At 37.5% G+C, this 14,405-nt stretch overlaps 1 protein-coding gene across 12 annotated transcripts in view; it reads right to left on the bottom strand.

The window, feature by feature from the left end:
• Positions 1–284: 284 nt before the first annotated feature.
• LOC149835374 (ubiquitin-like domain-containing protein CIP73) overlaps positions 285–14,405 on the bottom strand; it is a 37,513-nt gene continuing 23,392 nt past the window's right edge. For 3 of the 12 annotated variants that reach the window (XM_090008437.1, XM_090008438.1, XM_090008436.1), the window contains 8 exons: positions 13,440–13,604; positions 13,280–13,351; positions 13,057–13,189; positions 12,490–12,990; positions 7,994–8,092; positions 1,775–2,127; positions 980–1,083; positions 285–887 (listed from right to left, as the gene is read on the bottom strand). In XM_090008437.1, the coding sequence (XP_089864563.1) occupies positions 878–887; positions 980–1,083; positions 1,775–2,127; positions 7,994–8,092; positions 12,490–12,990; positions 13,057–13,189; positions 13,280–13,351; positions 13,440–13,604 (1,437 nt within the window). In that variant the 3' untranslated portion in view covers positions 285–877. The remainder of the gene's footprint in view (positions 888–979; positions 1,084–1,774; positions 2,128–7,993; positions 8,093–12,489; positions 12,991–13,056; positions 13,190–13,279; positions 13,352–13,439; positions 13,605–14,405) is intronic. The other 9 variants (XM_090008443.1, XM_090008442.1, XM_090008440.1 and 6 more) reach the window with 5 other exon arrangements.

Here is a 14,405-nt window from a genome sequence, read left to right on the forward strand (position 1 = left end):
GGAACAGTTGGTTCCAAAAACGTTCTACGCATCGTCAGGAAGAATAATCATATCCAGAATCATAGGGAATCCAAACTATCAATATGAAGATCCATATTTGGGAGTCATAAAGATATATGCTTACTATTTCGAATGTCCATATCCATAAAAAACTTAACACTGCATATAACCAAAACAAGGGCATGCAGTGAGTCCAATCACAACTCAAAAGAACCAATTTAAAAAAATGACCATCTAAAGAGGCCGTACGTAAAGTTGGTAGCTTCCATAGCAGAACCTGGACATATATAAATGCGGCAACAATCTATTGAAAAGTAGGAACCACTCAGTTGTTAAAAATTTGAATTCCAGGGGAAACGGTATTCCCTACATGCATGCGCACAAGCTCATCACTTCAACAATTTAAACAACACAGGGTAGCTCCCTGCAGTCTATTAGAAATCAAAGATAGAATCGTCTATCATGCAGAAAATATAGCAGAATGAAAACTAACGGGAGGAGCACTAAGCAGTATATCAATCCTGTGTAAGCTTCAACTTGATAAAATTTACAGCGACTGAGATAGAGCATTAAAAAAGAAAAAAGGAAAAAAATGGCCATATTTTAGCTCTTGATGTTTCATATAACTGAAGAATCCAGCATCACTGGGATTTCTATCTCTCACGTTCTTTCGGAAGTCCGCAGAAGAATGGCCAATGAAGTATGCTCCAGTCACTTTAACATGAATCGACAATAAGGAAAAGAATAACCTGTCACTTGAAACATTTTGACCGACTGAATACTTGGCCGGTGGCATCTTCAAACTTGCGTTGTATACAATGACCCATTTAGCCATCTATACGCACTCACGCAGACTTGTTACCACATACCCTTCAACCTAATCACCTCTGTCTCTCAAAAACGGTGCAGGAACTCCACGTTACAACATAATATAAGCCAAATAAATAAAAATTCTAAAGTGAAGGGCCATGTTAAGTACCTTTGACGCTTAGAATCAGGGGGGCTAGAATCAGGATCATCTCTATCCTGCGAGTTACTGCCCACACCTTCACATGATCTCTTCCTTTCGCCCTGTACAAGTTCCTTAAATAATAAATATAGAACATCAGAAAACATGTCATGAAAATAAAGATGAATATGCAGTGCTGTCAATAAGTTGAATGCCTGAACTTGAGCGACCTGCAATTAGGGGTGGGCAACGGGCCTGGGCCAAAGGCCCGGTTCGGACCGGCCCGTTGGGAAAACCCCAGCCCCCTTGGGCCTAATCTGGACGGGCCTATAATATAATATATATTATATTATATATATAATATATATAATGTTAATAATATATACACCGGCCGAACGAGGCCATAATGTTAATAATATATACACAGGCCGCAAGCTGGCCCGGTTCGGGACAAGCTTGGGCCTAATTTATAGGCCCAAGCCCAGCCTGATGCCCAGCCCTACCTGCAATGCATACTGCAGGGTTAGTTCGGACAAACAAAGCCAATTACAAAAAATCGTCATTAGTGGATCCCAACTCTAAAGTATGTTTGATCTGGGTCAAGCACATGCAGGCCAGCCAGGTCATGCCAAGTTTTGTCAGCTTAGCTGTATGCAGTAGAAAACACTTTCATATTCAGACTGCATTCTTAGAACCAGTTGGATCCAGAACCTCCTTCTGGATAAACCAATAAATGGTGTGGGTCCAGGACTGGGTCCACCTGGGGAAGTTACAGTTCCACCTGTTGACGAACTGATAAACAAAGCAAAATGCAATATTCCTTACATGTGGCAGCGATGGATCGGATCCCGAAGATTCATGTTGTACATTTTCAGATAAAGAATTGACCTGCATATCAACAGCAACACTCTCACTTGCTGGTGTCTCATGAGAACCACCTGAGACTTGTGGGGCGGGGCTTGCCTCCTGCGCCAGGCGCTGATGTACAAACGGAATCACCTGCTGCAATACTCGAGACAAAAAGGTTCCCAGATCAAGAGGGATCACTGATGCTTCACCTGTTTGCTCATTTCTTGGGCCTGTATCCTGCAGCCCAACACTCAAACCCGGAATGCTGATGCCACTATGCATTTGGTCCCTGGAGAATATGGTATGGAGGAACTGACCAAATATGCTGCCTGCATGTTGTTAAATTGTAATTCATAAGACAATGTATTTTCTATATATATTTTATATATATAAAAGAAGATACATACATATATATATATATATATATATGTACATGTATCCAACTACTTGTATATATAAAATATATATTTCTTTCTTATATCAGCTGTAGGGGTATTTTAGTTATTTTTGCATTTTACGCATATTCATGTTTTTGAATATGATTGTAATTCCTCCTTTTTATTTTTTCTTATTTTTGTATATTTTTTTTTCATTTCTTTTTTGTTCTTTTTATATAATGTTTCTGGACACAGTCAGTGGCTGACTGTGTACAGTGTACAACAGTCAGCCAACTGTTGTACACTGTTTAAAAAGATAGACGTCGGGCTAATTCCCAAAGTCTCTAATAAGAGCCGTTGGGAATAGCCCAATGTCTCTTTGGGAATAGCCCAACATCTCTTTAAGTATGCTTATAAATAAGGCCTATGTGAGCCCATTGAGGTAGAGTATTACAGCAAGGAGTTGTCTCCTTAAGCTTATAAATACTGTGCATTTATTGCACTTCTTTTGCAGTGTAAAGCTTATAAACATTGTGCATTTTATTGCACTTTTTTGTGGTGTAAAGCTTATAAACACTGTTCATTTATTTTCTTGAGTATTTGAAGTATATTTGAAAACTTATTGTTTGCAAGGATTCTTCACATGGTATCGGAGCAAGGTTGGAGAAAGAAAGATCGTGTGGATTCTCACTTTTTTGAGTGCTTCGAAAAGCGCGCCCTCGATTTTTTTGTGATTGGAGTGGATCCTCTTGTTCATCCAATATTTCAGAAGACTCTTCTATCAAGAAAGGTCTAAAAATCCTTTCTGGTACGCATTCTTTTTCATCATCTCTCCTCTCTAATGGGTGAAAAAGACTCTTCTCTTGGCTTCAAACTCAATGGGTCCAACTATCACGTCTGGGCCAAAAACATGGAGGCTCATATTAAAGGAAAAGGGCTTTGGGCTATGTCCAAGGCTCGATTCTCGAACCGGAGTCAAAGATAACCTTGATAGAGAAAGGAGAAATAAAAATCCTTGAAGGCGAAGAAAGAGTCAAGGCTCTCGAAGACCACCAAAAAACATGAAGAATGAAAAATGAGGAATTTTAAAATCCTTTCATGGATTTTCTCATCCGTAGAAACAAGAATTAACGTCAATATTATCAAGTTTAAGAAGGCTTCTCAATCGTGGGAGTACCTTGAGAAGATGTACACCTCTAGAAACTTGTTCCATAAATATTACCTCCAAAAGAGGGTGTTAACTCGTAATCAAGGAGAGATGACTATAAGGGAGTATTTTGCCGAACTCTCTTCTATTTGGGATGAGTTTGCTATGCTCGAACCCAAGTAGAGTGGAGAAGCCATAGAGTTTTGTCATAAACAATTGAAAGAAGATAGATTTTTTAATTTTTTAAATGGGCTTAGGCCCGAATTCGAACAAATCCGGTCTTCTCTTTTATCCGCTTTCACTTCCCCCTTTCTTGAAGATGTAATTACTAAACTGAGTGGGGAAGAGACTCGCATGAGTCTAAGCAAGAATAACTCAAGTGTTCTAGCTACACCTTCCAATAATGAAGAAAATGAAGAAGTTAATGTCGTCTCAAGACCGGAGAGCAACTTAAGGACCTACAAGCCTCCTCACTTCAAGAATCAAAACTCAAGTGATTAAGGAGGGAAGAAGGATTATAGCAAGCTTTTATGCCATTTTTGTAAGAAACCGGGGCATATCAAACCTATTTGCCCAAAGTAGAAAAAGTTACTTGCCATGGCTACTACATCCCAACTTAAAAAAAAAGAGTGCTCGTCATCTTCAAATGGAGCTCTCTCATTGCAACAAATCGTGGATGTACTTCAACCTCTTCTAAAAGGGGCTATTTTCGGAGCCACCATGTCAACCTCTTCTCCTCCTGGTAGGACCTCTTGGCTTTTAGATTCGGGTGCTTCTTTTCACGTGACCCCAAGTTTTAGTTCTTTTTTCGAATACTCAAAAAACCCCTCTTCATCTTTTGTTTCAACTACGGATGGAACATCTCTTGAAGTAAAAGGAATAGAAAATTTTGAAAAACAAGGGTTCTTTATTCCAAAAATTAAATTTATATCCAAATTAAACTTAAATTTGCTTTACGTTTCTCAACTCTCGGATCATGGGTCTGATATAAAGTTTTCATCTAACAAATGTTGGATGCAGGATCGCCGGTCCGAGAGATTGATTGGGGGAAGGCTCTAGGAAGGGTGATCTATATTATGTCAATTCCCTTCAAATTCCAAAGAACTCGTTTTGTAATGTTGTCCAACAAAAGGATATTAATGTGTGCCACAAGAGACTTGGACATTCAAATATTGTAAAAATTTCTCATTTACCTTTTGTTAAAAGTCTATGTAAAAGTGATTTCACTTGTAACGACTATATTCTTGGGAAAATGAAAAAATTGCTTTTTTGTCAAAGATCTATGTTTACAACAAGACCTTTTGAAATTATCCATTCGAATGTATGGGGACCGGCACTCGTCCTATCAAAAGGAGGATTTGCATATTATGTCATTTTTGTTGATATTGTTGGATTTATTTTCTTAAACACAAATATGAAGTTTTCTCAATTTTTAAAACCTATTATATGATGATTAAAAAACAATTTAATGGGAATCTAAAAATTTTTAGAACTGACTCTGGTAGAGAATACATTTCAAGTGAATTAAAAAATTATCTTGAAAGTCATGGTATTCTTCACCAAAGATCTTGTCTGAAAACCCCTCAACAAAATGGATTAGCCGAAATGAAGCATAGACATATAATAGAGACAACTCGAACATTACTTGTTTCTCAAAACATCCCAAAAGGTTTTTGGGCTGAAGCGGTTTTAGCATTTGTCTATCTGATAAATCGTCTACCTTCTAAAAACTTGAACAATATCTCACCTTTTGAAAAATTGTATACCAAAGAACCCGACTATAGTCGTTTGAGAATTTTTTGTTATAAATGTTTCGTTCTTACTGACAAGAACGACAAGCTTTCACTAAAAGCCATTGCCTGCGCTTTTCTTGGATATTCTGAAACCCAAAAAGGGTTTCGTTGTTATGATATTAAGAATGACAAGCTATATGTTTCCAGAAATGTGAGTTTTCTGGAAAATGTTAATGGTTTTGAAGGGAATGAACCCTTTGAAGAAAACATGGATTACTTTTTTTTATTTGAAATGTTATCACATGATGATAGTGATGACGTTTTCATTCATAATGACGTAAATGATAAAGAAGACGTCTCTTCCCATCCACCTATCTCTCAACATAAAAATGAAAGAGCATTGAGAGATCCTATAACATATACCCATAGAGATAGAAAAAGTTTTAGGAGTGCAATTGAAAAATTCAGTGAACCTAGTGGGTCCAATTCAACAAATGATGAAAACCTACAAAGAACTGAGAGAAATAGAAAGATGTCTTCTAGGTTTATTTCATATGATTCGTTTACTCCTAAACATAGAGCCTGCCTTAGCGTCATTCATTCCTATATAGAACCCAAAAACTTCGAAGAAGCCAAAAAGAATGATGAATGGCTAAAAGCAATGAAATGTGAGCTTTCAGCTCTCAACAGGGCAAAGGCTTGGGAGTTCCAAGATCTTCCTAAGGGTAAGAAAGCAATAAGGTGTAGATGGGTATTTAAGGTAAAAACTAAGAGCAATGGATCTCTTGAGAGATATAAGGCTTGATTAGTTGCAAAGGGATATAGTCAAGAATACGGGATTGACTATGAAGAAACTTTTGCCCCTGTGGCCCGAATGGTCATTGTCCGATGTCTCATTATCGTTGTCTCAATCAACAAATGAAACATATATCAAATGGATGTTAAAAATGTCTTCCTAAATGGTGATCTTAATAAAGAGGTATATATGAATGCTCCACCACGAATGGAGACTACCAAAGAAAAAGTGTTTCGCCTTCGAAAAACACTTTATGGTTTAAAACAAGCCCCCAAGGCTTGGTATGATAGATTTAACTCCGTAATGTTAGAAAATGATTTTTCTTTCTATTTCATTGACACTGCCTTATTTGTTAGAAAAACCAATGTAAGGATTGTCATTCTGCTCTTATATGTGGATGATATGCTTATAACCAAAAGTGATTCTAAAAGGGTTAAAAGCATAAAATCAATTTTGAAGGATAGGTTTGAAATGTCTGATTTGAGATTTCTAACTTATTTTTTGGGTATTGAAGTAACATGCTCTCATAGAGGGTATTTTTTATCTCAAACTAAGCTTGCCTCTGAGATTATTGACAAGTCAGGTATTACGGATGATAAGGTTTGTGAAACTCTTGCTATAGTAGGAGCCAAAATGAAGATTGATGATGGTATTCCTCTCTTCGATCCCACCCCCTACAGACAGCTTGTGACTCTTGCTATAGTAGGAGCCAAAATGAAGATTGATGATGGTATTCCTCTCTCCGATCCCACCCCCTACAGACAGCTTGTGGAGTCTTTGATGTATCTGAGTATTACTAGACCAGATATCTCTGATGTAGTTCATACTACAAGTCAGTTCCAACATGCACCAACATCAGTTCACATGAGTGTCATCTTGCGGATTGTGAGATACATAAATGGCACACTAAACAAGGGAGTATTCTTATCCTCTTCTTCTGAATTAAAATTAATTGCTTATACTGACTCTAACTGGGGAGGTGACCCAAATAACCGTCACTCCACCACTGGTTTTTGTGTGTTTTTAGGAGACCCGCTGATTTCATGGAGATGTAAGAAGCAACAAAAGGTGTCTCTATCCTCAACAGAAGCTGGATATCGTGTCGTAGCGACTACTACCATGGAAATTGTATGGATTCATCAGCTATTAGAATACATGGGGATCTCAATAGAAGGGCCCACCAAGCTATGCTGTGATAACAAGAGTGCAATATACATTGCCAAAAATCATACTTTTCATGAGCGAACTAAACAACTGTCACTATGTTCGGAAAGCGTATCTGAAAGGAGTTATAGATCTTTCATATGTAACTTCAGAATATCAGTCGGCATATTTCTTCACCAAAGCTTTGTGTGCTCTGCGGTTCAATTTCCTCGACAAACTTTTGGTCATCTTGCCCTAAGTTTGAGGGGGAGTGTTAAATTGTAATTCTTAAGACAATGTATTTTTTATATATATTTTATATATATAAAAGAAGATACATATACATATATATATTTGATATATATGTACATGTATCCAACTACTTGTATATATAAAATATATATTTCTTTCTCATATTAGTTGTAGGGGTATTTTAGTTATTTTTACATTTTACGCATATTCATGTTTTTTAATATGATTGTAATTCCTCTTTATTTTTTCTTATTTTTGTATTTTTTTTTTCATTTCTTTTTTGTTCTTTTTATATAATGTTTTTTGTACACAGTCAGATAGTGTACAACAGTCAGCCAACTGTTGTACACTGTTTAAAAAGATAGACGTTGGGCTAATTCCCAGCTTCTCTAATAAGAGCGGTTGAGAATAGCCCAATGTCTCTTTAAGCATGCTAATAAATAAGGGCTATGTGAGCCCACTGAGGTAGAGTATTACAGTAAGGAGTTGTCTCCTTAAGCTTATAAATACTGTGCATTTATTGCACTTCTTTTGTAGTGTAAAGCTTATAAACACTGTGCATTTATTGCACTTCTTTTGTAGTGTAAAGCTTATAAACACTGTGCATTTATTGCACTTCTTTTGTGGTGTAAAGCTTATAAACACTTATAAACACTGTGCATTTATTTTGTTGAGTATTTGTAGTAAAAACTTGATTGTTTGCAAGGATTCTTCACACATGTGGCATGTATCCCTGTTGACTGTCACCTGAGGTAACATTAGCTTGAGCTTGAGCATCACCAGGGGTCATGGTAGGAACTGCTGCTGAAGGTTCCTGAGGGATATGATTCGATGTGGAAACAGAACCTGAAGGATCAATAAGCAATTGCAAAAAGGAGAAATCAATGACAATAAGAGGAATCGCAGCAGAACAAAGACGTATCAAGACCTGACAACCGGAAGCCACATTGAAGTAAAAACAAGTGCTAGAAATGATTAAGAGCCACCCTGATCGATGAGATAGAGGAGGCTATCCAATAGGATAGCCTCATCTATGAAATAGCAAGAAATTATCCATTGAATCACCATATAATCATTTATGTACTGACATTGTTGAATGTATATATAATTATATATATATAGAGAGAGAGAGAGAGTTAAAGATTGCTACAATCAGTATTGTATGTACAAACTACTCGACAAAATTTGTTTTTCTATATAAATTTTTGTTTTTTGTTCCAAACGACCCCATGGATGAGATCCACATCTTTTTAGTGAGAACGGGCTTTTAAATTGCTGGAATCTGACCTGTGTACAGGTTATTTCAGGTGATGAAAAAATTGATGGTTGTATATGCACCAATTTTTCCCGACTCAAAAAACCATGTTTTTTCATTAAAAAAAAGATCTAAAGGTCGATTCCCACTTAATCGACCACACTGAACGCACCTATGAGTTTAGATCGAGTCAAAACAACTTGCATCGTGAGATTCCAACTAGATTGTACCTACAATAGACTATATATATGTTGATAATACTTCATTCTCAAATCTATACATTTATAGGATGCACACCTTTCACTTTTTTCGATATGCAAGTCCATCTAATCATCCAGCCATCTCATTTGACCACACACATTTCACTTGTACATATGCAATAAGATTAAGATGAGCATACAACTGTTGATTTAAAATAAAGTCTAATATTGACTTTATTGAGATCATTGTCTTACAAATTTATATACAACATAGAGCATTTATCTGTTTGTTACAAGTGTACAATTAACAGATCCATTAAAAAGCAGAAAAGAAAGTATGTACTTCATGAAAGTGTGCTCCCAATCACTCATGCTCAAGACATGAATCATGTTCTAGATTTGAGGGAATATGTACCTAAGGCTGAAAATGTGACCCTAATATAAAAATCTGGTATCCATAGACGACATCTCAAGAAACATAGTTTTAGTGTTTCACTAGGAATCCACTTCCCTACAAGAGTAAACAAGTCTTCCACTTATGATTTAAGGTACATAAATCATAGGTACTTCATCCTGGTGTTCTTATAAGCCAACTCATGACGTCACAACTAAATGCACTCCTCAAATCAATTCTATGTTGCCCAATTTAATTATACATCTTAGATGCAAAATACAAAAATGTTTTACTAAATTGCAGGTATGTATGTGCGTGTGTCTATGCACTACAAGGCCACCAACCACCAACAATCTCACAGTTGCACAATAGCGAACAGGGCTTTGGAATTATGGAGACATCATCATGCAGGATTCTAGAACTATATTCAATGATCAAACATAGAATGGAAGTAGAAGGGACAACCTTGTTAAAATGTAATTCAAAATCATCATTGTACACATATATATTTATATATAGAGAGAGATACATATACATATATACTATGTATGTATGTATACGTCTCTCTCTCTCTCTCTCTCTCTCTCTCTCTCTCTCTCTCTCTCTCTCTCTCTCTCTCTCTCTCTATATATATATATATATATATATATATCATTCATAATACCCAAAAAGGGTATTTCTGTAATTTCACCTTGTGCGCATATTCCCCTTGGAATATTGCTTGTAATTTCTTTTTATTTTTTTTCTTTATTCTTATTTTTCTTTTTGTTTCTTTTCTTTTTCAAGATTGAAAATCGCACCACCTTGGGGGGCTCCCAATAGAGTCGTTGGGGGCTCCCCAATGACTCTTTTGGGAGCCCCCCATGTGGCTTCTCTTGTATGTACAAATAGGGGTGTTCTCCCCTTGTATTTGTTAAGCTTAAGAGTCTCAAGCATTCTCCTTTTTTATTGAAATGCATGCCTTAGTGCATATTTGCTATTTTTACGCATTTATGCGTATTTGTTCAAGTGTTGTGTGAGTGCCTTCGCGCACATCTTTTGTAAAGTATTTGTGCTTGTATGTGTATTATCTCTTCATAGACATCTTCATCAGAGCCAGGTTGGTGATAGAGGATCGTGGGATTCTTCGTTTTTTGAGTGCCTTGAAAAACGTGCTTTCAGTGTTTTTGAAGATTGAAGTGCTGGATCTTGCTTCTCTAATATTTTAGAAGAATCTTGCGCAAGTAAAACTTAAAGATATCTTTTTGGTTTGTATTTCTCTCTCTATCTTTTCTCTCTAATGGGCGAAAAAGAGTCCTCCTTTGCTCTCGGCTTTAAACTAAATGGTTCCAACTATGTCACATGGGTGCGGGTGCGGGTACGGGTGCGGCACTTTCAAAAACCTTGGGTGCGGGGGTGCGGCAAATATATATATATATATATATATATATATATATATATATATATATATATATATATATAGAGAGAGAGAGAGAGAGAGAAGGGGGGTTCGGGGGTTCCCCCCGGCACGGGTCCCCTGTCCCCAAAAAATTAGTTGCCTTCAGTGTACATCTCGACCGTTGATCTTAAGAGATAGATGATCGGCAAATGACTGGGGTCCACGTGAACGAGTTCAACGGTGGATGTGGCACCCAATAGCAATGGACGGCTCTGATTTGATCTGTGCCACCCGCCTTCCTGCCTTAAACCCAACAAAGTCTGGTGGAGGCAACTCAATGCTCTTAGGAAAGCTGAAACCTGGGAACTCCAAACTCTACCTATTGGAAAGAAAACTATAGGTTGTCATTGGGCATTTAAGGTTAAGACTAAGAGCGATGGATCTCTAGAGAGATACAAAGCTTGATTAGTCGCAAAAGGGTATGGCCAAGAATATAGTATTGATTATGAAGAAACTTTTGCTCTCATAGCCCGAATGGTTACAGTTAGATGTCTTATCACTATTGCGTCTATAAGTCTGTCTTGACTTTGAAATTTGAGATATCAGATATGGGATTTCTGATATATTTTCTTGGAATTGAAGTTGCTTATTATCCACGTGGTTATTTTCTATCTCAATCTAAACTTGCCTGTGAGATTATTGACAGGTCAGGAATTTCTGATGACAAAATTTGTGAAACTCCTGAGATAGTGGGCTCAAAAATGAAGATTGATGACGGGGTTCCTCTAACTGATCATACTTCTTACAGGCAATTGGTAGGCTCATTGATGTACCTTAGCATCACTCGGCCTGATTTGTCACATGTTATTCACATAGCCAGTCAGTTCCAGCATGCTCCCACAAGTGTGCATATGAGTGTTGTTCTTCGCATCATCAGATATCTAAAGGGAACAGTAAATAAAAAAGTATTTTTATCATCTTCTTCTGAATTAAAGTTAATTGCTTATACTTAACTCAGATTGGGGAGGTGACCCTAATAATCGTCACTCCACCACTGGCTTTTGTGTCTTTCTAGGTGAGTCAGTGATTTTTTGGCGATGTAAAAAGCAACAGGTCTCTTTGTTTTCCACAAAAGCATAATATAGAACCATGGCGTCCACTACCATGGAAATTGTATGGATTCGGTGCCTTTTAGAAGATATGAAAGTTTTTATTAAAGAACCAACAAAGTTATGTTGCGACAACAAGAGTGCAATTTATATTGCCAAGAATCACATTTTTCATGAGCGAACAAAGCACATAGAGATGAACTGCCACTATGTCAGGGAAGAATACTTGAAGAAGGTCATTGATCTACCATACGTGACGTCCGAATATCAACTGGCAGACTTCTTTACTAAGACACTTTGCTCGCCCAGATTTCACTTTCTTCTCAACAAACTTGCGGTTATCGCACCGTAAGTTTGAGAGGGGGTGTTAAAATGTAATTCAAAATCATCATTCCACACACACACACATATATATATATACCCGAAAACTGTAATTTCACCTTTTATGCATATTCCCCTTGGAATATTGCTTGTAATTTCTTTTTATTTTTTTTCTTTGTTCTTATTTTTCTTTTTGTTTCTTTTTCTTTTTCAAGATTGAAAATCGCACCACCTTGGGGGCCTCCCAATAGAGTCGTTGGGGGCTCCCCAATGACTCTTTTGGGAGCCCCCCATGTGGCTTCTTTTGTATGTATAAATAGGGGTGTTCTCCCCTTGTATTTGTTAAGCTTAAGAGTCTAAAGCATTCTCCTTTTTTATTGAAATGCATGCCTTAGTGCATATTTGCTATTTTTACGCATTTGTGCGTATTTGTTCAAGTGTTGTGTGAGTGCCTTCGTGCACATCTTTTGTAAAGTATCCGTGCTTGTATGCGTATTATCTCTTCAAAAACATCTTCACAAACCTAACATTAGTACACAGAGTGAAGATCATGAAATCCAAGTTAGATATGAATACTGGGAATTACCTCCCTGATGTTGAGCTGCTGCACCATTAGAACTGAGATTGGCAGAATTATTCTCTGCAACAGAAGGATCATGTGCTGACCCTAAGTTTTGTGATTGTGTGGAAGGTTGAGAACTTTCAGTGTTTCCGTGATGATCACCAGAATGTATAGGCCTGCTTGTGTCTCCGTGATGATCACCAGAATGTATAGGCCTGCTTGTGTCGTTCAAATTGCTAGGATCTAAGTTCTGAACTCTTGCAAGAAGTGGGTAGAATACACCAAGTGCACCGCCATTAGATGCATCAGATACTGGACGAGTGACTGCAGCAGGGACAGCAGCAACTACTGCTCTAACGGGCACCACCCGAACCCTACCAGATTCTGCAGCAAAGGATGGAAGCCCTGAAACAGATGGGGTGTTATGCGCGGTATTTCCAGCACCAGTTGATCTTGCTTGATCTTCCAGCCCAACTTGTTGATTTCCAGAAGCATGTTCACCTTGGTCGGCACTGCTGTTTGATCCTGACAGTTCAAACTGTTAAAGACCAAACAAGAAAAACACACAAGATTCCTAGAATAGAATAATACCTGTGTGTATCCTTATATCAATATTTCTAGGAACAAAACCAGTACCAAGTGCCCCACTTGCCAAAGCATGACCTGGATGCATGATTCCCATGGGGGTGGTTCCAAAACCAGTTCCAGGAAGAGAAGGAAGACTCTGCACAATAAACAAAAAGAAACTTCAACATACAAATTCCAGGCATAGGCAGAGAAAATGGGGAATGTGGAAGTGAAAAATGAAAGGAACCTGGACCATCATAGGATTTGGACCAGTTGTAGATATGAAAACTGGTGGTCCTGAATTTACTACTGCTTCAGACTGTTAAATAAGAACAATAGTCTCAGCTAGAAGCACTGGTAATCTACTGATCACAAAGCATAATCACAAATGAAGGAGGAGGTCCTACTGCTGCCTGTCCCATGCGTAGTGTCATCGTTGCACGTCCAAGTTCAAGTAATAAAGCCCCTGAATTTTGCAACAAAACTCCTGTACGCATTGCACTGGACTGAAGGGCCATGCGTGCCATGGGATTGGTCACACTGGCCGCCTCTTGTAACTGTCTCGCAAGTTGCTGTGGAATGAAAACAATAGTAATAAATATGTTTAAACAGTAGATTATGACTTCCATAATCATAATGGATCCATGCTGTTATGTGCTTACAGGTACTTTTTTTTATATAAAAACGGAAACAAACTTTTATTTCTTACACCAAAATGCATGTCCAATAGATGCGAATAAACATGAAATCTAGATTTTCCTATCTATGAACTGAAATCCAGATGCCAAGAAAGGACCCTCTCTCTCTCTCTTGCTGATGAAGAGAGAGAACATAGTTACTGTTTATACTATCTAGTGTATTGTGTCCCTAGTGTTCAGAAAATGTCTATTCCAGCCCTCCAACAAAAACCAAATTTAACACAAATTAAGAACAGCATTTGTTATTTGTTTCATACTCAGGTGACTCCTCCAGAGTTGTAACAATAGAGCTATTAACATTATTGGACCATGTTTATCTTCAGAAGATTAAGAGCATGACTTCCATGTGTTGCATAAAATTTCATCAGCCAAGTTTGCGAAAAAAAAAGAGCAAATTAGAGAAAAGCATTCTGGTCATCACATGCTTAAGCAGATGGTGAAAAACAATATACTATTTTTTGTTACAATTTCACAGCAGCCATGTTTATACCCTGCAAGTGTCTGCTTGTGTATACTTCTTAAGTTCATTAGAGTTACAGAGATTCTTTGGCCTTTTAGAGTTCACCATCTGATGTTGTTCCCTAACCCATGTTAATCAACATAGTTCCTTCATGAATGCTGAAGCTTAAAGCATCAAACAACTCCCAGATTACAGCCATGTAAAAAACAATCTTC

Source organism: Nuphar pumila, chromosome 6 (assembly GCF_984573655.1).
Source record: "Nuphar pumila chromosome 6, dmNupPumi1.hap1.1, whole genome shotgun sequence".
Classification (NCBI taxonomy): Eukaryota; Viridiplantae; Streptophyta; class Magnoliopsida; order Nymphaeales; family Nymphaeaceae; genus Nuphar; species Nuphar pumila.